The sequence below is a fragment of the Lacerta agilis genome, chromosome 2 (assembly GCF_009819535.1).
Source record: "Lacerta agilis isolate rLacAgi1 chromosome 2, rLacAgi1.pri, whole genome shotgun sequence".
Classification (NCBI taxonomy): domain Eukaryota; kingdom Metazoa; phylum Chordata; class Lepidosauria; order Squamata; family Lacertidae; genus Lacerta; species Lacerta agilis.
Window position 1 is genome coordinate 19,155,734 of NC_046313.1, and position 21,573 is coordinate 19,177,306.

Consider the following 21,573-nt stretch of genomic DNA (forward strand, 5'->3'; position numbering starts at 1 on the left):
AAATTGCGCAGCCATGAACATGTTGGCTCACTGGTAGCCTTCCTCTGGGTTGTGCCTGGGCCCCACATAATCTAGGAGATTGTGGTTTCAAGTGGCCAGCTGTGTGCTGGCAGATCTCACGCAGCAAAGGAATGTGGGTCGGTTGGGAAGCCGCCATGTCTGGCCTGATTGCTTCTTGATCTCCTCCCTTCCCACAGATCTGGATAAATTTGCTACCGAGGACATCATGGACCCCATCGCTAAGGCCAAGATGGTGGCTCTGAAGGGTATCAAAAAGGTCATGGCGCAGGGCACCATTGGAGTGGCTCCGAGCATGAATCGGTAAGTACCAGGGCTTTTTCTTTCCTTTAGTTCAGAGGGCCTTGCTCCGGGATACACTGGATTTAAGGTTTTCTGGAGTCTGCCTCTCAGGCCAACACTGGCTCCCTTCATTCTGCTCCCCTTCCTCCCCCCGGCTTCCTACTTTCAGGCAACAAGTCTCCTTGCTGGCTCAGAGGTTGTCCGGAGCGTCATCTTCATCTGAAATGCAGAACCACATCCTGCCTGGCTCTGGAGGACAGGTGAGCAGGCCCACTTCAGTTCCCCAACACTTTTTTTAATGGATGGGTTTGGGGAGTGCTAGCTCTTTTGGTTGTGGGGTCGGGACGGGGGGGGGGGAGGGGACTGTGGCGAGTACCACTGCAGATATTCTGATTCTTTCAAATCCCTTGCAGGATCGGAGCAATGACCCAGCACAAGCTCGACCAAACCCACCCACTTTTGCACAAGGTGTCATCAGTGAGTAGTTGGCAGTAACCAGTCCTGAAAGGGCTGTGGTGTTGCTTTTCCTTGGGTAATGCTCCTGCAATACTTCCTGCCCACCTGGGCCTTTTGCATACGTAGCTTCATAAGCCATCTATTCCAGATTGCTTCGATCTGGATTAATGACTTCCTTCTGCTTCCAATCACAATTCCTAAACTGGGAACGTTTTGCTGACAGCAGAGGGTGAACTCTGTTCTCTTTGTTAGTGCTTTTTAACCACATGGCAACTTTGAATAACAATAAAGAAGACATAAGTTTTGTGTGTTGTTGAACGTGCAAGAAAATACAGTGGAAGCTCGGTTTTCTGAACGTAATCTGTTCTGGGAGACCGTTCGACTTCCGAAACGTTCGAAAACTGAAAGCAGAAGCCTCAATACAAGAGGGGAACTCAAAACGGAAGCCACATGGCATGTTTGGTTTCCGTAAATCGTTCAAAAAACGAAGCAGTTACTTCCGGGTTTTCGGCGTTTGGGTTCCGAAACGTTCGTCAACGGAGACGTCCGAGAACCGAGGTTCCACTGTAGTTGCGTTGCAACGGAGAGGCTCTGAGCTGCAGCAGATGCAAGCTCCCATGTTGCAGCTGGGATAGGTTGCATTCCAGGGGCGCATGGGTTGCCGTAGTCAAGAATGGTTGGCGAAGCTGGTTCTGTGATTGTGTGAATGGTTGCAGGCATGAAGATGTGCCTTTTGTGGCTCCAACATTAAAATGGGGGGGTGGGTGTCAGTGGAGGTTATTGGGCTGTTTTTGTTTTGATTATGCATTTTGTGCTTTTATATTGTGATTTTATCTTGCAAACCATCCTGAGCAGAGCTGTCAACTTTCCTTTTTTTTTTTTTTGCATTGGGAAACTGCCATAGCTGTCAACTTTCCCTTTTTTTGCAATGGGAAACGGCGCTGGAATAAGGGAATTTCCCGCAAAAAAAGGGAAAGTTGACAGCTATGACCCTGAGAACTGAGGGTATAGGGTGGCATACAAATTTAGTATATATATAAAAATAGCAGGTGAATAGTAAAAAGGTGTTTTGTATGTGGTTCCTTTTGCAAAAACCTCATTTTGCAAAATCCAATAAACCTCATGTGGTCAATATATATATATATATATATATATATATATATATATATATATATATATATATAAAATTATCCGTGGGATGCAAGTTCTGCAGAATCTCAAAGTCTGAGGACTGGAGGGCCTTGCATAGCCTTTGTGGGCTAGTACAGAATTTATTAAGTGCCAGGTGCAAGGCATTTCAACTTTCCCCTATGTCTGCCAAAGTATATGGCCTGACCTGTCCTGCATGTCTCCAGCTTCCAAAAACCAGTGTTTCTCATTCTCCCCACCACCACCACTCCCCCCAGATGAAGCTGATCAGCGTCAGTACGAAGACTGGCTCCTCCATACGCAGCAACTCCTCCAGATGCAGCTGAAGGTGCTGGAGGAGCAGATAGGGGTGCACCGCAAGTCCCGCAAGGCCCTGTGCGCGAAGCAGCGGACGGCGAAAAAGGCCGGCCGGGAGTTCCCCGAGGCCGATGCCGAGAAGCTCAAGCTGGTGACGGAGCAGCAAAGCAAGATTCAGAAGCAGCTGGATCAGGTAAAGTACCCAGACTAGCTTGCATCCGCCGTTTTAAGTCCGAAGGCCGCTGCTCTCGGTACGACCCAGAAAACTCAAAAGGGGTCTGTGGAGGATCAGAGGATAAACCCCACCCTGCCTCTTCCTGAGTGATGAGGTGCTAGGAGGGAGAGAGTCAGGTCTTGCATGAGCACAGGGTGCTGGAGTTGGGGAGGTGCTCAGGAAGAAATCATGTGGGTGGCCAAGGGTAGCGCCAGCAATTCAGGACCCGGGTGGCGCTGTGGTCTAAACCACCGAGCCTCTTGGACTTGCTGATCGGAAGGTTGGCGGTTTGAATTCCCATGACGGGGTGAGCTCCCGTTGCTCTGCCCCAGCTCCTGCCAACCTAGCAGTTCGAAAGCACACCAGCGCAAGTAGATAAATAGGTACCGCTCTGGCGGGAAGGTAAACGGCGTTTCCGTGTGCTCTGGCTTCCGTCACGGAGTCCTGTTGCGCCAGAAGCAGTTTAGTCATGCTGGCCACATCTCTCAGAAAGCTGTCTGTGGAGAAACGCTGGCTCCCTCGGCCTGAAAGCGAGATGGGCGCCACACCCCATAGTCTCCTTAACCACCCCAGGGTTTTTTTTACCTTTTACCAGCAGTTCATGACACCTGGTAGGGACGGAATATTGCCTGGGCAAGGAGTGGGTGGGATAGATTGGAGGAGTGTGGCTGGTCTGTGCAAGCTTCTGTGCATTTGATGCTTCTGCAGAAATGTCAGGTCTTCAGAAGCATCCAGGTATCCTGAGCTGTCTGGATAAAGTTTGGGGAAGAGCTGTAGGTCCGTGGAAGAGCATCTGCCTCCCCTGCAGGAAGGTTCCAGATTCCACCCACAACATCTCCACATAAGGGCTGTGAGAGGCCCCTGCCTGAATGGGGAGCTCCTGCCTGCCAGTCAGTGGTGTGGAGAGTATTTGGCCAGATGGTCTAATTCGGGGGTGGGGGGGGGGAGAAGTGGATTCCTATGTTCCTGTGAGTTTCCAATTCTTATAAAAACATGCTTTTGCTGCCTGAACTATAGGGCTGGGCTGGTTTTCAGCATCGCAATATATCACCAGCTAAAGATCTCAAAATAGTGATACAGTGGACCCTCAGGTTACGAATATGGCAAACCCATAAGTGTATACTTACAGGTTTCGCCGAGCGTGCATGCGCAGAAGCTCTATTATTGCGCCGTGCGCAGAAGCAGCACCTCTAGATGTGCACTTTTCGGGGTACGTACAGACCCCCAGAACAAATTAAGTTCGTATCCAGAGGGTCCACAGTGTCTGATACATGGATGGAGATATTAACGGGCTTCAGGTTTTCTCCTGCATCATGATTTTTGCGTGGCGTGCGCACACATTCACACAACACCATGATTCACAATATATTGCCAGGTCAGAAATTATGAAAGTGATACCATGATCTGGACTTCAAACCAGTTTTGGGCGGTATTGTTATAAGAAAAAAAACAGCTCCCTTTCCCTTATGGGGTATTCCAGAGCTTGTATAGTGGGTTTCCTCCTTGTTGTTTGCTGCGCTTACGTTGCCTCTGCTACCTCTTTCCCTCTGACAGGTTCGGAAGCAGCAGAAGGAACACACCAACCTCATGGCTGAGTACCGCAACAAGCAGCAGCAGCACCAGCAGCAAAGCTCCGCCGTCTTGGCCCTCAGCCCCTCGCAAAGCCCCCGCCTGATGGCCAAGCTCCCTGGCCAGCTGCTCTCCACGCACGGCCTCCAGCCGGGGTCCCAGGGCCTACCAGGCCAGGCCGGCTTGCGCCTCCCTCAGGCTTCCGCCATGGCTGTGCAGCAGGGCTTGCCCTTTATGGGAGGGCAGCAGCAGCAGCAGCAGCCATCAGGAGCTTCGGCCCCCAACAGCTTCTTCTCCAGCAACCGCCTGTTGCAGGAGCGGCAGATGCAGCAGCAGCGGCTGCAGCTGGCGCAAAAGCTGCAGCAGCAGCAGAACCTCATAGGGCAAGTGTCCATGCAGCAGCAGCAGCAACAGCAACAGCAGCAGCAAAGCCACATGGGACAAATGGCGATGCAGCAGCAAAGCCTTATGGGGCAGATCTCGGTGCAGCAGCAGCAGCACCCACAGCAGAGCCTCATGGGGCAGGTATCGGTGGTGCAGCAGCAGCAGCAGCAGCAGCAAAGCACGATGGGTCAGGTGGGCTTGATGAGCCAGCCCCCGCCTCCGCCACCCACGCCCCAGCCGAGCCAGAATCTGCTCCCCAAGCAGCAAGGGCTGCTGGGAAACCAGGCGGGAGTCCTAGTCCAGCAGCTCTCTCCGCAGCAGCAGCAGCAGCAAGCCATGCTGGGACACTCAATGCTGCAGCATCAGGGTGTGATGGGGCACCCAGCTTCCCAGAGGCAAATGCTGTTGGCCCCGCAGCAGGGGCAGCAGCACCGAGTGCCTCAGCAGCTGGTGCAGCAGGCGCAGGGCATGATGGGGCACCGGCTGCTTTTGTCACCGCAGCAGCAGCAGCAGCAGCAGCAGCCAGGGCTCCTCGGGCAACAGCAGAGGACGTTGCTGAGCCAGCAACAGCACCAGCCCCTCCTGGGCCAGGGGCCGGCCCCCCAGCAGGGTGCCCTGAGCCAGGGGCCGGGCGTGGGCGCCGAACCTCTCCAGCACTTTGCGCAGCACGGGTCTCTGAACCAGCAGCTGCACTCCTCAACTCAGGGAATGCAGCCAGCCCAGCAGCAGCAGCAGGGGTTGGCTGGCAAGGAGCAGCAAGGAGGGCCAGAAGGCGGCACGGCCATGCTGCCTCCCGAAGGGGCGGATGGTCCGTTGCAGCAGCAGCAACAGCAGCAGCAGCTAAGACCCCACATGGTGGGCTCAGAGATGGGAGGGCAGCTGCAGATGAGCACCCAAGAGCAGCAGCAGCAGGGGCTGACCGGCCACGGGACTCCTCTTCCGGAGCAGCCGTCTCCGCTGATGCTCCAGCAGCACGGGGAGCAGCAGAAGCAGCCGGCCGAATTGGGCCAAGCCCAGCACCTGCTCTTGGGCCCCCAGCAGCAGAACGTGCTGGGCTCCCTGCAGCTACGGATGCAGCAGCAGCAGCAGCAGCAGCAGCAGCAGCAAAACAGCCACCTGCAGCAGCAGCAACAACAGAACAACCTCCTCCAGCAGCCATTGCGTTCTCACCTGCCGATAGACGGCATTCTGCAGCAAGAGCTGTCGCAGCAGCAGCAGCAGCAGCACCATCGAGATGCAACTCAGGGCCCCCACTTGCTCAACCAGCAGATGGAGCAGCAAGGCCAAGTGCAAAGGATGATGGGGCAGAACCTGGAGCAGCCTTCCAAAGGCTTGCTGGGCCAGCACCACCTCCAGCAGCAGCAGCAGCAGCAACAGCAGCAACAACAACAACAACAACGCCTTCAGAGCCCAGCCGGGCCCTTGAAAACACCGGGGCTAATGATGCAGCAGCAGCAGCAGCAGCAACAAAACATGATGGTGCCACAGTCCTCCCCGCAAGGCCAAAGCATCCTGTCCAGCCCTGTGATGGGCCAGATCCGTGCCCAGCTGCAGGGCGTCATCTCTAAGAACCCTCAGCTGCGGAACCTGACTCCGCAGCAGCAGCAGCAGCTGCAGGCCCTGCTGATGCAGAGGCACCAGCAGAACCTGCTGCAGCAGCAGCAGCAGCAGCAGCAGAACCAGGCGCTGCGGCAAGCCGGCCCCTACCAGGGGCAGGCGCCCCCCGAGCAAGGCCAGCAAGCTGCTCAGCACCTCTCCCAGCAGCCACAGAGGCAGCCACCCCTGGCGGTCTTCCAGATTCGTCCAGACCAGGGTTACGGTGCCTCGGTGGAGCAGCAGAGGGTCCCGGTGAGCCAGCAGGCTGCTGCCTGTACCCAGCAGCAGCAGGGGATGGTGAGGCTCCCCACCCCTCAGGCTCCCTCTGTCCCCTTGAACGTTGCCGGCATGGCATCTGGGCAGCAGCAGCCGCCACTGCAGCCACAGCAGCACCCGAGCCCTCCAGAGCCAAAGAGACCGTCTCCTTTGCTCTTGGCTAAAAGCCCTGAGCAGCAGCAGCAGACTCCCACCCAGAAGCACCAGCCTGCTACTCCCAGCTCCCTGCTGCTCCCCACCCCGACACCCCCGAACGCAGGGGAAGTGGCTCCGGGGACCTGCAGCCTCCGAGACTCCGAGTGCCCCGCCACCAAAGAGGCCGCAGAGACCAGCACGGTCAACGGGCAGGCGGTGGAAGCTGCTTCTCCCTTGGCGGGAAGGGCGCCCCCACCGCCAGGAGACCTCCCCCTTGTTTGCATCAAACAGGAGCCCAAGGAGGAAGCCTCCCAGTGCGCCCTGATGAGCGGAACCCAGCCTGTCAAGCGGGAGGCGAACGGGGACCCCGTCTCGGCCGCTGGCGCCGTTCCCGCCACCACCAACAGCCTCACCCGCACCGAAGCCGGGCACCTCTTGCTGCAGAAGCTGCTGCGGGCTAAGAACGTCACTCTGGCGACGCAGCGCTCTGGTGACGTCAACGGGCACATGGATGGCAAGATGGCCGGGGCGGAGGGCCGGTTGCAGCCAGCACCAGATGTGCGAGAGGTAAGAGCGTAGGGAAGGAGGAGGAACAACAGGCAGGGTTGGATTTCACTTAGGAGGGAGAGCATTCAGAAATAATAATAATAATAATAATAATAATAATAATAATAATAATAATAATAATAATAATAATTTTTATTATTTATACCCCACCCATCTTGCTGGGTTTCCCCAGCCACTCTGGGCGGCTCCCAACAGAATATTAATATTAATTTTTTAAAAAACCGATCAAACATTAGCAACTTCCCTAAACAGGGCTGCCTTCAGGTGTCTTCTAAAAGTCACATACCCTGTTTCTCCTAAAATAAGACATGGCCATAAAATAAGCCATAGCAGGATTTCTATGCATTTGCGAAATATAAGCCGTTTCCCGAAAATAAGCCATACCCCGAAAATAAGCCATAGTGATGCGGCACCTCCCATTAAAACAGCCTGGAGAGGCGTGGCTATGCAGCGTACTGATGCGATGCGGTTAAAATAAGACATCCCCTGAAAATAAGCCATACTGTGTTTTGTTGAGGGGAAAAAAATATAAGACGGTGTCTTATTTTAGGAGAAACACGGTAGTTGTTTATTTCCTTGACAGCTGATGGGAGGGTGTTCCGCAGGGCAGGCGCCACCACCGAGAAGGCCCTCTGCCTGGTTCCCTGTAACTTGGCTTCTCGCAGGGAGGGAACCGCCAGAAGGCCCTCGGAGCTGGACCTCGGTGTCTGGGCTGAACGATGGGGGTGGAGACGCTCCTTCAGGTATACTGGGCCGAGGCCGTTTAGGGCTTTAAAGGTCAGCACCAACACTTTGAATTGTGCTTGGAAACATACTGGGAGCCAATGTAGGTCTTTCAGGGCCTACATTGCCAGCAGTTCAGTACGGTCCATAATTTCTCCACCTCACTGTATATAGAACGGATCAGCTCAGAGTTGGAGGTGGATCTCTGCTGGGAGGATTAAGAAGGGGATCTTGGATAACTCCAGGCATGCTAGGCGTCAGATCCCAGGCAGCAATGCAGGAATTCACTTTTCCTCGTCTCCTTTTCTCTCCTCTTCTCCCCTTTTTGGGGGGGTTCCCTTCAGGACATGCTGGCAGCCAAGAAGCCCCCGCCACCGAAGCCCAAGCGGTCCCAGAAAGCCGGGGAGCGAGTTGCCAACTCTCGCAAGAAGCTGCGCAAAGAGGATGGGGTGAAGTCCAATGAGGCCCTGATGAAACAGCTCAAGCAGGTACTCTGCGCTCCGCAGCTGCTGCGGGAGGGCTGGGTAGCCTTTAAAAAAAATAAAACAACTGATTTATTGGTATTTATTCATAGGTACAGTGGTACCTTGGTTCTCAAACTTGCTCACAAATTTATTGACGGCTGCACAAACTATTTTAGCTAGGAAGTGGAAGGGGCAAGCAGAGTATAAAATGGAAGAACGGTATAAAGAGGTGGGGGATATAGATATTAATGATAAATTAACATGTGCCATTAAGGTAAGATGGGGAATATGCAGGATAAATGATTTTAAGGAGATATGGAAGGTGCTTGTAGAATTTGTACTGTTAAAACGGAAAGGGGTCGATCCACTGCAATTTTGGGAGGTTGGATAGTCACAAAGGAATGGTGTCTGTGGTGGGGTGCACATTTTTTATTCTTATTTATTTATGATTATTGCTTTGTCAAAATAAAAAGGGGGCACGAGAACTCTTCCTCCCCTCTCTGCGAGGGAAGGGGTTTGTGCGTGTCTACTGGGCATGCCCAGCGCAGCCAGATCTCTCTGGATCTCCTTGGGCTGGGATCCGTAGGAGAAGACTTCTCCTTGCACAGGGGTGCGTGAAACCGCCGACTGCCTTGACCCAGTTCTGTCTCTCCTGCCGCCTCTCAGGAGCTCTCATTGCTGCCTCTGATGGAGCCCGTCATCACAGCCAACTTCAACCTCTTCCCCCCCTTTGGGAGCAGCCCGGTCAACGGCAAGAGCCAGCTGAAGGGCTCCTTTGGTAACGCCGCCTTGGACAGCATTCCGGACTATTACTCCCAGCTGCTCACCAAGGTAAGGACCGCCGGCCCCTGAGCTCGCTTCTGAATGCTTGGCAGGAGGTGGGGCTGCGTCGTGCTGGGTGGGAAGCCTCCTTGGGTGCCACCTTGTGCCAGGGCTTCCCTTCCCTGAAGGGAAACACGAGAGCTGGAAGGGAAGCACCAGTTAAAAGTGTGGTGCTTACTGTAACAACGCCATGGTGAATACTGGCACCTCTTCCAGAAGAAAAGCACTGGTAATGATTATTATTATTATTATTATTATTACTATTATTTATACACACACACACACACACACACACACACACACACACACCACCCATCTGGATGGGTTTCCCTGAACACTCTGGGCGGCTCCCCACAGAATATTAATAATATTTTTTTTAAAAAAAACGATCAAGCATTAAAAAATGTCCCTAAACAGGGCTGCCGTCAGATAATAATAATAATAATAATAATAATAATAATAATAATAATAATAATAATAATTTATTTATACCCCGCCCATCTGGCCGGGTCTCCCCAGCCACTCTTCTAAAAGATGTCTTCTAAAAGTCAGAGAGTTGTGTATTTCCTTGACATCTGATGGGTGGGCGCCACTACCGAGAAGGCCCTCTGCCTGGTTCCCTGTAACCTCGCTTCTCGCAGGGAGGGAACCGCCAGAAGGCCCTCGGAGCCGGACCTCAGTGTCCGGGCTGAACGATGGGGGTGGAGACGCTCCTTCAGGTATACGGGGCCGAGGCCGTTAAGGGCTTTAAAGGCCAGCCCCAACACTCTGAATTGTGTTTGGAAACATACTGGGAGCCAAAGTACAGTCTTTGAGGACCGGTGTTATGTGGTCACGGCGGCCACTCCCAGTCACCAGTCCAGCTGGTGGTATCCGACCCCCTGCCCAGTGCATGAGAATTTCTAGGGTGACTGACAGAAGAGACAAGAACAACCAGAAATAATAAAACAACTTAACAGCAATGATTACAGAGCCGAGGAAGGCAAGCTAATAAAACCGCACTACGTAAAACTAGGTTGGCTGCGGTTTGAAAGGTTCGGGGGAATTAAAAATGTCTCTGCCTCAAAGCAGGGGCCAGGCAGGACTTCCCAGGGAGAGCACTCTTTGTCCATATAAGCCAAGTTGTTGAACAACTCTGGAAGCCGTGCTGGCAGGCAGCCAATAAACCTTTTAGGTGTGTTTAATGTTTCATATAATTTGCATTGTTTGTAGGCCGCCCCGTGACAAAAAGTTATTAGGCGCCAGGCAAAAACGTTCCTTATTAACCAGGCCTTTGGTTGACCTGATTTACATCCTATGCCCTTTTAAAATGTGTTTTTTTGTGGAGGGGGGGGGCGCTATTGGGTTGTTGTTTTTATTTTTTTATTATGCTTTATTTAAGGTTTTATGTCTTGATTTTATTCTGTGAACCGCCCTGAGACCCCCGGGTATAAGGTGGTATATAAATTCAATTAATAAGAATAATCTGGGTAGCTTCCCCCCCCCAAAAAGAAGCTGTTTATGGAAATGTGGGTTTTGGCGAGGCGACCCATAGCGCCTCAGGTTAGGGGTGGTGTGGGGGCTCTGCAGGATACAGACTCTTCCGATCTCTTTCCAGAACAACCTGAGCAACCCGCCAACCCCACCTTCTTCGCTGCCTCCCACACCGCCCCCCTCGGTGCAGCAAAAGCTGGTAAATGGGGTCCTGTCTTCCGAGGAGCTGACAGAGCAGTCCAAGGAGCCGGTGCTGCCCCACGAGCACGAAGGGGGAAAGGGTAAGTTAGCCCCACGGCTGAGGAGAGGCGGTGCTCCCGGGTTCCGGAATGTTCCGGGAGAACCTCTGGCACTCTCAAGCGTCCTCGAAGCGAATATGCATGTAGGCCCCTGTTCTGATTTTTGGATGGGGGGGAGGCCCAGGCGGGCTGCTCCGAGCTCTTCCCCCCCCCCAAGTTCCTATAGCATCCTGACATGTTAAAACTTGAGTTTTCTGCCTCACGTTTGCAGATGCTCCCCCTGTGGAAGTGAAAAGCTTAGATCTCCTCGCAGCTCTGCCCACACCGCCACACAACCAGACCGAGGATGTCAGGTAAGGATGGAGCTGGAGGAGGGAACCAACTTGACCACAGGGCATCCTGAACGTCTGCTTCGTGGGTCATCGTCCCCAAAAATGGAAGCTATAGCATTAACTATCACATTTGGGGGAGGGGAAGCTTTTCCTCTCTGGGATCTAGTTTGGGTGAAATTTTGTCAGGAAGTATGGAAGACTGACCATCCACTTCAGGAGTAGCCAGCTTGAACTCCGTCACCTGCCTGGAGGGCAAAAACTCCCATCAACCTCAACATGGATGTCGGGAATTGTTGCCCACCATGTTGAATTTCCAGCACTTACTGAGGACTTTTTTTAAAAAAAAATCCAGCAGACTTTTTAATAACTCTCCAATCTAATAGCTTTAACTCACTTTTAGTTTTTTTGCATTGGGTCTTTTGTACACCACTTAAGAGACAGCTTTGGTTAAGCAGTATACAAAGGGTTGGAATAAACAAGAATCAGACGAAAATGGGAAGGCTTAGAAACAGTGGTTCCAAGAAGTATAGTTGGCCAGTGGTCCTTGTTTGCTCTGGGAAAAGCAGGAGGAGGAGGAGGATGATCATCATCATTCTTAATCTATAATCTCACATCATCCCTAGCTAGCAGGACCAGGGATGATGGGAATTGTAGTCCCAAAACAGACCCATGGTCTACCCTTGCACCTCATCTTTCTGGAATCGTGAGGATGGCTGGGGAACCTATGGCCCTGGAGATGCATGAGCAGTGGTCAGGGATGATGGGAGTTGTAGTCTGGTGGCATTTGGAGGGCCACAGGTCCCCCACCCCACCCCTGCCCTAGGGTGCGGTTCAGGCTGGGTTACCGCAGTCCCAGGAGTTAGGGCGGCGGCGGCAGCACTGTTCTGAGGTCCCGCCCCATTTTCCTTTCAGGATGGAGAGCGACGAGGAGAGTGACTCCCCCGACAGCATCGTCCCAGCCTCCTCCCCCGAGAGTGTCCTGAGCGAAGAGGTGCCACGCTTTCCCCTGCTGTCCGGAGCCAAGCCGGAGGTGGAAGAGAGACCCCTCTCTCCAGTCATCCCCATCATCCCAAAGGCCAGCATCCCAGGTTTGTGGGGGGACAGAGAAGATGCTCAAGGGGATGGGCTGCAGCAGCATCTCAACTCTGCCGTTGTCTTTGGAGGTCAGGTGAAGAACTTTATCCCAAAAGGCATGGGCCACACTGCGAAACAACTAAACTCTCCCACCCCCCAGATTCGGCACTTGCCTTATCATCACTAGATTTGACCCCAAATTCTACCCTTAAATCTAAAGCATTAACTTCCTTCCTATTCACAGCAGATCGACTAGTTATTGCCCAGCGATGGAAGGAAACCTTTAATATGCCAATAGAGGCTTGGGTTAATAATATCTGGAGCTTTGCTTTATCACATACCATTGGCATCTCCGAAAAAGATACCTTTGACATGATTTGGTCTCCTTTTCTTCTCTTTTATTGAAGAGGGACAGGATATTTCATTGCCAATATCATCACATAGGTGTCTGTGGAGAGGAGATATTGACTGAAAATGCCTAATAAACCAGATCAGTAGTTGGGCTCCTATTGAGGATATTCAGTGAGCCAACATGACAGTGATGTGGGATTGAGGATTGGAGTGATCATTCTGTGATATTGCGGCAGTGGACAAAGCTGTATTGTAACATTTGAATAATTTTTTTAAAAAAATAAAAATAAACTGCTGCTGTTGTCCAAGGGAGAAGGTACCCATAACTTTAGGTCAGGGAGAAGGAACCTGAGAGCCACATTCCTTTTTGGGCAGCCTTCCAGGGGCCGGATGCAGAAGTTGGGCAGAGCAATGGGTGTAACTTTGTACCACAGACCCGAGTCCAGTCAGGGAAATAAGGAACACCGTCCCACTGCAAGGGCACCCTGCAGCCAGGCGAAAGAGGATGGAGAAGCGTCCCAGAAAAAGGTGTTCTGCCCTTGGGCCCGAGATTCCCCACCCCTGCTTTTTAGGGGTTGAACTACATGACCCCTGAGGTCCCTTCTAACTCTACAATTCTATGACTCTAGGCTCAGAAGTAGCTCTTCTCAGGCACTGTTGGCAACAGGCATCTTGATTCTAAGAGGCAAGCGGGGTCTGGTTTGAGTGCTGGGTAGCCCTGTCCTTTCTAAGGTGATTTTTTAAAAAGGTGAAGGACGCCTGACAGTTAAGTCCTTGCAATGCTCATCTCGCTTTACTGTCCAAGGGAGCCAATGTTTTTTCCGCAGACAGTTTTCCGGTTCATGTGGCCAGCATGACTAAGCCGCTTCTAGCAAAATAGAGCAGCGCATGGAAACGTTGTTTACCTTCCCACTGGAGTGCTACCTATTTATCTACTTGCACTGGTGTGCTTTTGAACTGCTAGGTTGGCTGGAGCAGGGACCGAGCAACGGGAGCTCAGCCCATCACGGGGATTCAAACCGCCGACCTTCCGATTGGCAAGCCCAAGAGGCTCAGTGGTTTAGATCAGTGTTCCCCAACCTTGGGCCTCTAGCTGTTTTTGGACTACAGTTCCCATCATCCCTAGCTAGCAAGGCCAGTGGTCAGGGATGATGGGAGTTGTAGGCCGAAAACAGCTGGAGGCCCAAGGTTGGGGAACACTGGTTTAGATCACAGCGCCACCCGCATCCCCTTCTAAGGTGAAACAAAGTGCTGATTATGATTATGATTATTCCTCCCCCTTGCCTCCCGCTTCTCAGCTTTCCCAGATGCCAAACCTTACGGGACCTTGGAGCAAGCGGGAAAGGGGACTCCAGGCACGTCCTGGGAGAAAGCCAAGGGCAGCGAGGTCTCTGTCATGCTCACTGTCTCTGCAGCTGCCGCCAAGGTAGGGAGCCAACACAGAAAATCCCCCGACCCAAGGGCCGGGCTTCACAGTTGTTTCCGGGGTGATAAATATTCTGACGTGGTGGTGCCTTTTACCATGTCTGTTTCACGTGGGGCAGGGCTAATGTCTGGATGGGAGGCGGAGTCTTCAAATTTTCGTGCGCTGGCAAACCTAGCCAGACATTTAAAAATGAATATTTAATGCGAATAGCTTGGAGATTCTTTTAATTAAACAGCAAACCTTGCTAAATAAAAATAAATTCCTGGAGGGCCGCTGGATAAGTTATTTGGACGCAAAGGCAGAGCTGGGATAAACTGTGTCACTTGGTTTCCCAGCAGTCAGAGCCAAGCAGTAAATTCCTCCCCAGTTTTCAACACTGGCGGTGAATTTGCACACGCTACCTGGCGACAACAGCACGTGTGTGTGTGTGTGTGTGTGCCAACAGCCCCCACCAGATCGCATGCAAGAGATCTGCAGCTTTCCTTCTTGCATCCCCTTTCCCCTCACCCAATACACTGATACACAAGCAGCGTGAGACTTGCAGTCAGAAGCAAAACATAGGAATGTGATAAATTGCATTGTGATAAACCATTGATCTGTCTAGCTCAGCATTGTCTACACCAGTGTTTCCAAAACTTGCCCCCCCCAGCTGTTTTTGGACTACAACTCCCATCATCCCTGACCACCGGTCCCGGTTGCTAGGGATGATGGGAGTTGTAGTCCAAAAACAGCTGGAGGGCTGGCAGCGGCTCTCAGGCTGCAGATGCTCACAGTCCTAACCAGAGATGCCGGGGATTGAGTTTGGGATTGAAGTTTAAGCGAAGGCTCGACCGAATCCTTCTCAGTCCACTGTCTGGGATGCTGGAGAAATGGTGTGCAAGTGGTGGTTGTGCACAATGCGGCTTGTGGGTAGGTGATCTTACCCTCCCAAAGGTTTCGGGCAGCTCAGCTGCCTGCCGCCTCCTTCCTGACTCTTCCCATGTTCCCCCCCAGAACCTGAACGGTGTCATGGTGGCAGTGGCAGAGCTGTTGAGCATGAAGATCCCCAGTTCTTATGAAGTGCTGTTTCCGGACAGCCCCATGCGTGCTGCTGCCAGCGAGCCCAGAAAAGTCGATGCTGACGCGCAGGGTAAGTAGCTAAACTTGGGGAGGTCGTGGCCGCATACGTGCACTCGAGGTTTCTCTGCCCCTGGCTCTAAGTACCTGTTTAAAATGTCCCTCTCCCCACCCTCTTTTCCCATAGGCAAAGAGAAGCCAGCGGCTCCCAAGGGCCCCGAAGGAGGGCCAGAATGGCTGAAGCAGTTTGATGCAATGCTGCCTGGCTACAGTCTCAAGAACGAGCTGGACATCTTGACGCTGCTCAAACAGGTGGGAAAGGGTCGCGGGTGGGAGCTTTCTCATAATGCTTTTCTCCCTATCCACTTGGCAGGTTTGACCACTGGATGATGAGGATGATGATGATGATTAATTAAATTTGTATACCGCCCTATTCCTGCCGGTCTAAGGGCGGTTCATAGCATAAAACCACAATATGAAAACACAAAATACATTACCACAACAGTAATAATAATAATAATAATAATAATAATAATAATAATAATAATAATAATAATAATTATAATTGCGGCTTCCAACAAAGATTAAAAATACATTAAAAACTTCCCTAAACAGGGCTGCCTTCAGATGTGTTCTAAATGTCAGGTAGTTTATCTCTTTGACATCTGATGCGGGGTGTTCTTGCTCAGGGGGATTGCTGGAGGTCTTGGCACAACACCCCTTGGAGTGTCATTTCTCTTCATCTTCCCCTCCCTCCTTTTAAATACTGTCTCGTTCTGCATTTTGCCAATACCACCTGTCTTTTTTTATCTTCCTTTGCTTTGGGAAGGTGTAGCAACTGAGCCCTAGATTCCTACCTGCCCCAGTATCCCATAGGTGTCTTGGAAAGTAGAAGAGAAAGAAGTTTGGCAGGTGGGGCGGGAAAAGAGGACTGCTTCAGAATATGCACACATCCCCCCACACACACACACACCTCAAACACCAGGACTTAAGGGCTGTAAGGATGACTTGTGGAATGAAGACGATGCTGATCCACCTCAACTATGTGCAGTTATCAGCCAATCACCCATTCCCACCACCCTTCTGAGTCCTACCCCTCCCCACCCTCTCACTATATATAAGGGTCTGGTGACTTCTGTTTCGGTGTATCTGAAGAAGTGTGCATGCACACAAAAGCTCATACCAATAACAAACTTAGTTGGTCTCTAAGGTGCTTGTTGTTGTTCAGTCGTTCAGTCGTGTCCGACTCTTCGTGACCCCATGGACCAGAGCACGCCAGGCACGCCCATCCTTCACTGCCTCTCGCAGTCTGGCCAAACTCATGTTAGTAGCCTCGAGAACACCGTCCAACCATCTCATCCTCTGTCGTCCCCTTCTCCTTGTGCCCTCCATCTTTCCCAACATCAGGGTCTTTTCTAGGGAGTCTTCTCTTCTCATGAGGTGGCCAAAGTACTGGAGCCTCAACTTTAGGATCTGTCCTTCTAGTGAGCACTCAGGGCTGATTTCTTTGAGAATGGATAGGTTTGATCTTCTTGCAGTCCATGGGACTCTCAAGAGTCTCCTCCAGCACCATAATTCTAAGGTGCTACTGGAAGGAATTTTTTTATTTTTTATTTTGTTTTGATTTTGGAAGTCAGTTCGACTTCCAAGGTACGACTATCCTTCTGAATCTCATTATAAAAGAACCACCTTGCATTTGGCATGACACAGGCCTACTGGTTTGCAGCCTGAGACCACCGCATCTCAAAGTGCTTTTTCCTTTCTCTCTTCCAGGAGAGTCCCACCCCGGAAAAGGCCACCCAGCACTGCTACATCAACAACGTTGCCAACCTGGATGTGCGGCAGCTGCTGACCCTTCCCGAGGAGCCCTCTCCGCCCCTCTCCCCGTTCGCGCCCTCCCCGCCCAGCCCCCCCAGGGTCCCTGAGCTGGTCCCCGAACCCGAAGCGCCGCCCTTGCCCGCTCCGTCCCCTCCGCCACCCCCGCCCTCCTCCCCCAAGGAGGAACCCCCTCAGTCCCCGCCCAAAGCCAAGCCCCGCTCGCGGCCCCTGGAAGACGGCGAGGAGAACAAGCCGCGCCTGAAGAAGTGGAAGGGGGTGCGCTGGAAACGGCTGCGTTTCCTCATCACCATCCAGAAGGGCGGCGCCAAGCGGGACGGGGACCGGGAGATTGCGGACTTCGTCGAGCGCCTGGCCGCCACCCTGCGCCCCGACAAAGTGCCGCGGGACTTGCGGAAGTGCTGCTTCTGCCACGAGGAGGGCGACGGCGCCACCGACGGGCCAGCGCGCCTGCTCAACCTGGACCTGGACCTTTGGGTGCACCTCAACTGCGCCCTGTGGTCCACGGAGGTGTACGAGACCCAGGGCGGGGCGCTCATCAACGTGGAGGTGGCGCTGCACCGGGGCCTGCTCACCAAGTGCACCCTCTGCCAGAAGACGGGCGCCACCAACAGCTGCAACCGCATCCGCTGCCCCAACGTCTACCACTTCGCCTGCGCCATCCGGGCCAAGTGCATGTTCTTCAAGGACAAGACCATGCTGTGCCCCATGCACAAGCTCAAGGGCCCCTGCGACCAGGAGCTGAGCACCTTCACCGTCTTCCGGCGCGTCTACATTGAGCGCGACGAGGTCAAGCAGATTGCCAGCATCATCCAGCGAGGCGAGCGCCTCCACATGTTCCGGGTGGGGGGCCTCGTCTTCCACGCCATCGGGCAGCTGCTGCCCCACCAGATGGCCGACTTCCACAGCGTCACGGCGCTCTACCCGGTGGGCTACGAGGCCACCCGCATCTACTGGAGCCTGCGCACCAACAACCGGCGCTGCTGCTACCGCTGCACCATCTGCGAGAACAACGGCCGGCCGGAGTTTGTGGTGCAAGTCATGGAGCAGGGCTTGGAGGACTTGGTCTTCACAGACTCCTCGCCGCAGGGTAGGGGTCCGCTCAGTCCTCTCGCTGTCGAGAGCAACCGCCAGGTCCGTCTCTCCAGAAAGATAGCTAGAATCCTGGATGCCGGGCTGAACTGAGCTTCTGGTGCGCCGGGGATGCAGTTCCTCTGCCCAGAAATGTGTTGCGCAAACGGTGCTGGCTTCGTGTCTTTTTAAAAATGACATATTAAAAGATGGTTCATTTTTAATATTCAATGGAGCCGTGTATCGGAGCACAAACTTAAAGGTTCAGGCTTCCTTCACTGGCACCTCCAGGAAGGACTGGGGAACAGATCCTGCCTGAAACCCTGGAGAGCCACTGCAATTCAGGGTAGACAGTGCTGAGCTAGATGGAGCAGTGATCTGATGCAGTATAAGGAAGCTTCCCATGGGCGTATTGAGTTTCTAGGAATCCAAGGTGGAGAGAGTGCTGTTGTACTCTGTTCCTGCTTGTAGGCTTTCTCAACAGCCATTGGGTTGGCTGCTGTGAGAGCGGGATGTTGGACCAGGTTGGCTTTTTGTCTGACCTATCTTACTTTACAACAGAAGATCTTACCTTTTCAGTATTAAGAGGACGGACCAGGGCAGCATAAGTTGGTGTAGAGCCGGTGGAGGAAAATACAGAGAAGCCTTGCGGCAGGCCCACTATCAGCCAAGTGCCTAGGAACCCAGGCTGCCGCCAAACACGGAACAGTTACCAGATGTTGCCATGTATTCTGCAGTTTGCATAGTTTCTTGAAGCCACTTGGAAGTCGCAGGGTTAGATGACTGCAGTAAGGCAAGATGTTTTGATAAGTTTTGCAGCCCGCGTTGCCCGCAAACCAGATAGGTTGCCCATCTTCTCGAGCAGGTTTTTAAATTGTCCTTCTTTGCTCTCCCCTGGTTACAGCGGTTTGGAACCGAATCATCGAACCGGTGGCCTTGATGCGCAAGGAAGCGGACATGCTGCGGCTCTTCCCCGAGTATCTCAAGGGAGAAGAGCTCTTTGGCTTGACGGTGCACGCTGTGCTGCGAATCGCAGAGTCTGTATGTATCAAACACGAGGAACCGGAACCCTGGTGTTTTGGTGGCGGTAGTAATGGATGGGGAAGGGGCTTCCCATGAGTTGGGTTCCAGCGGGGTGGGGGAGATTGAAGCCATCCGTCCACAGAACTGCTGGTCAGCACCTCTTGAGCGTAAAGCTGCTGTCAGCTCTGGTATTAGATGTGCCGACCTTGCTGTACAGCAGCATTTCCCAAACTTGGGTCTCCACCTGCTCCACCTGCCAGTGTGGTGTATTGGTTAAGAGTGGTAGACTCGTAATCTGGGGAACTGGGCTCGCGTCTCCGCTCCTCCACATGCAGCTGCTGGGTGACCTTGGGCTAGTCACACTTCTCTGGAGTCTCTCAGCCCCACTCACCTCACAGAGTGTTTGTTGTGGGGGAGGAAGGGAAAGGAGAATGTTAGCCACTTTGAGACTCCTTCGGGTAGTGAAAAGCGGGATATCAAATCCAAACTCTTCTTCTTTTGGGCTACAACTCCCATCATCCCTAGCTAGCAGGATGAGCGTTCAGGGATGATGGGAATTGTAGTCCGAAAACAGGCAGAGACCCAAGTTTGGGAAACGCTGCTATAGGGTTTTCTTTCAGGGCGGAGTGGACTGGGCTGTGCCAGCACCGTGTTTCGGGTGGTGAAGGTGTGCCTGTAACATGAGCATGTGAGAAATGGGTCCCTTTTCTTCCCAGCTGCCTGGTGTCGAGAGCTGCCAGAACTACATGTTCCGCTATGGGCGCCACCCACTCATGGAGCTTCCACTCATGATCAACCCCACTGGCTGCGCCCGGTCGGAGCCCAAAATCCTCACGCACTACAAACGGTGAGCATAACGGACCCCAGACATCACTTGCTGGGTGGACAGCACAGGCCTCTCTAGAGACAGCAGCACAAAGCTTATTGATTGATTGATTGGATTTATATACCGACCTACACCCAGAGGTCTTAGGGCGGTTCACAGAATAAAATCAAAATATAAAACCACAAAATACAGAATCAAAATAAAAGCAACAACCCAATAACACCTCTCCCACAATAAAACCACATTTTAAAAGGGCATAGGATGTCAATCGGATCAACCAAAGGCCTGATTAAAAGGGAACGTTTTTGCCTGGCACTTAAAGGTGTATAATGCAGGCACCAGGCGAACTTTCCTGGGGAGAGCATTCCGCCGGCGGGGGACCACTGCAGAGAAGGCCTGTTTTTGTGTTGCCCTCTTCTGGACATCTAAGGAGGAGGCACACACAGAAGGGCCTCAGAAGATGATCTCAGGGTCCAGGTGGGTTCATATGAAAAGAGGCGGTCCTTGAGGTATTGCGGTCCTGAGCCGTTTAAGGCTTTATAGGTCAAAACCAGCACTTTTAATTGGGCCTGGAAACTCATTAGTAGCCAGTGCAGTCGGACCAGGCTTGGTGCGATATGCTCAAACCGTCTTGCTCTGGTGAATTCTGCACCAGCTGAAGTTTCCAAACCATCCTCACAGGCAACCCTAGGTATAACTGCATTGCAGTAATCTAACCTTGAGGTTACCAGAGCATAGACAGCAGCAGTTAGGCTATACCTGTCCAGATAAGGTCGTAGCTGGGCCACCAGCCGAAGCTGATGGAAGGCACTCGGGGCCACTGAGGCCACCTGAGCCTCGAGCGACAGCAAAGCATTCCCAACATCCAGTTAGAAACGGATGGGGTGATGTAAAAGGCCTCAGATTTGAGACTTTGGACAGCTGCTTGCTTCCTTTCCAGCATGATTGACGTTGACCTCTTTTCTCCTTCCCTGCCCCATGCCTTTCGAAGGCCCCACACTCTGAACAGCACCAGCATGTCCAAGGCCTACCAGAGCACGTTCACGGGCGAAACCAACACGCCGTACAGCAAACAGTTTGTGCACTCCAAGTCCTCCCAGTACCGCCGCCTCAAGACGGAATGGAAGAACAACGTGTATCTGGCGCGCTCCCGCATCCAAGGGCTCGGGCTCTACGCTGCCAAGGATATAGAGAAGCACACGATGGTCATTGAGTACATTGGCACCATCATCCGCAACGAGGTGGCTAACCGGCGAGAGAAGATCTACGAGGAGCAGGTGGGGGAAGAAGCGAGACCTTGGGTGGAGAGAGATGCGGGTGGAAATGTCCTGACCTCTAGCTAGTGGCTGGGGTTCTTGCCTTGGGGGGACTGCAAGAGAGACTGAGGCTGAAATGCCCTTCTGGTTTGTTCCAGAGCTGTGCTCCTTGACTGTAGCAAGGAACTGGGAATCGTAGAACTGCATAGAGTTGGAAATGATCCCAAAGTGTCGCCTAGTCATCTAGGGAAGGGCTTTATGTGGGTGGATTGTGTGTATCAGCTTACCTTACAGGATCATTCTGAAGGTGCACAAGGCAGAGAATTTGCTGATTCAGCCTCCTCTTCCATTGGGGTTTTTTTTTGTTTTGTTTTTAAGATTTCCACACCACAGTGCGACAGTTAGAGGTGAAACAACACATGGCAAATTTGTCTCTTTAGTGCAACTCTGAAATGTACAGGAGCAATATCATGGCCTAGGATGTGAGACACACACACACACACACGACATACTGAAATGCAGAGTACAGCAGCAAGCTAACAGCAAGCTAAAACAAGCTAAAATAAACCATTAGCTTGTACCCAGCTGAGAGCAAAAGCATGAAGCACTGGTTTCTGAACACACAATATAATCTTATCTCTCTCTCTCCATTTCCCCT

General features: G+C 52.5%; 1 protein-coding gene across 1 annotated transcript in view; it reads left to right on the forward strand.

Moving 5' to 3' along the window:
• Positions 1-21,573, forward strand: part of KMT2D (lysine methyltransferase 2D) — a 90,231-nt gene that overhangs the window by 64,024 nt on the left and 4,634 nt on the right. The window contains exons 36-53 of the mRNA XM_033138808.1: positions 198-321; positions 470-560; positions 714-777; positions 2,163-2,395; positions 3,971-4,404; positions 4,498-6,943; positions 8,011-8,154; positions 8,797-8,961; positions 10,550-10,706; positions 10,936-11,017; positions 11,909-12,084; positions 13,720-13,847; positions 14,841-14,976; positions 15,091-15,215; positions 16,677-17,829; positions 18,715-18,851; positions 19,550-19,680; positions 20,651-20,936. Coding sequence (XP_032994699.1) covers positions 198-321; positions 470-560; positions 714-777; positions 2,163-2,395; positions 3,971-4,404; positions 4,498-6,943; positions 8,011-8,154; positions 8,797-8,961; positions 10,550-10,706; positions 10,936-11,017; positions 11,909-12,084; positions 13,720-13,847; positions 14,841-14,976; positions 15,091-15,215; positions 16,677-17,829; positions 18,715-18,851; positions 19,550-19,680; positions 20,651-20,936 — 6,212 coding nt within the window. The remainder of the gene's footprint in view (positions 1-197; positions 322-469; positions 561-713; positions 778-2,162; positions 2,396-3,970; positions 4,405-4,497; positions 6,944-8,010; positions 8,155-8,796; positions 8,962-10,549; positions 10,707-10,935; positions 11,018-11,908; positions 12,085-13,719; positions 13,848-14,840; positions 14,977-15,090; positions 15,216-16,676; positions 17,830-18,714; positions 18,852-19,549; positions 19,681-20,650; positions 20,937-21,573) is intronic.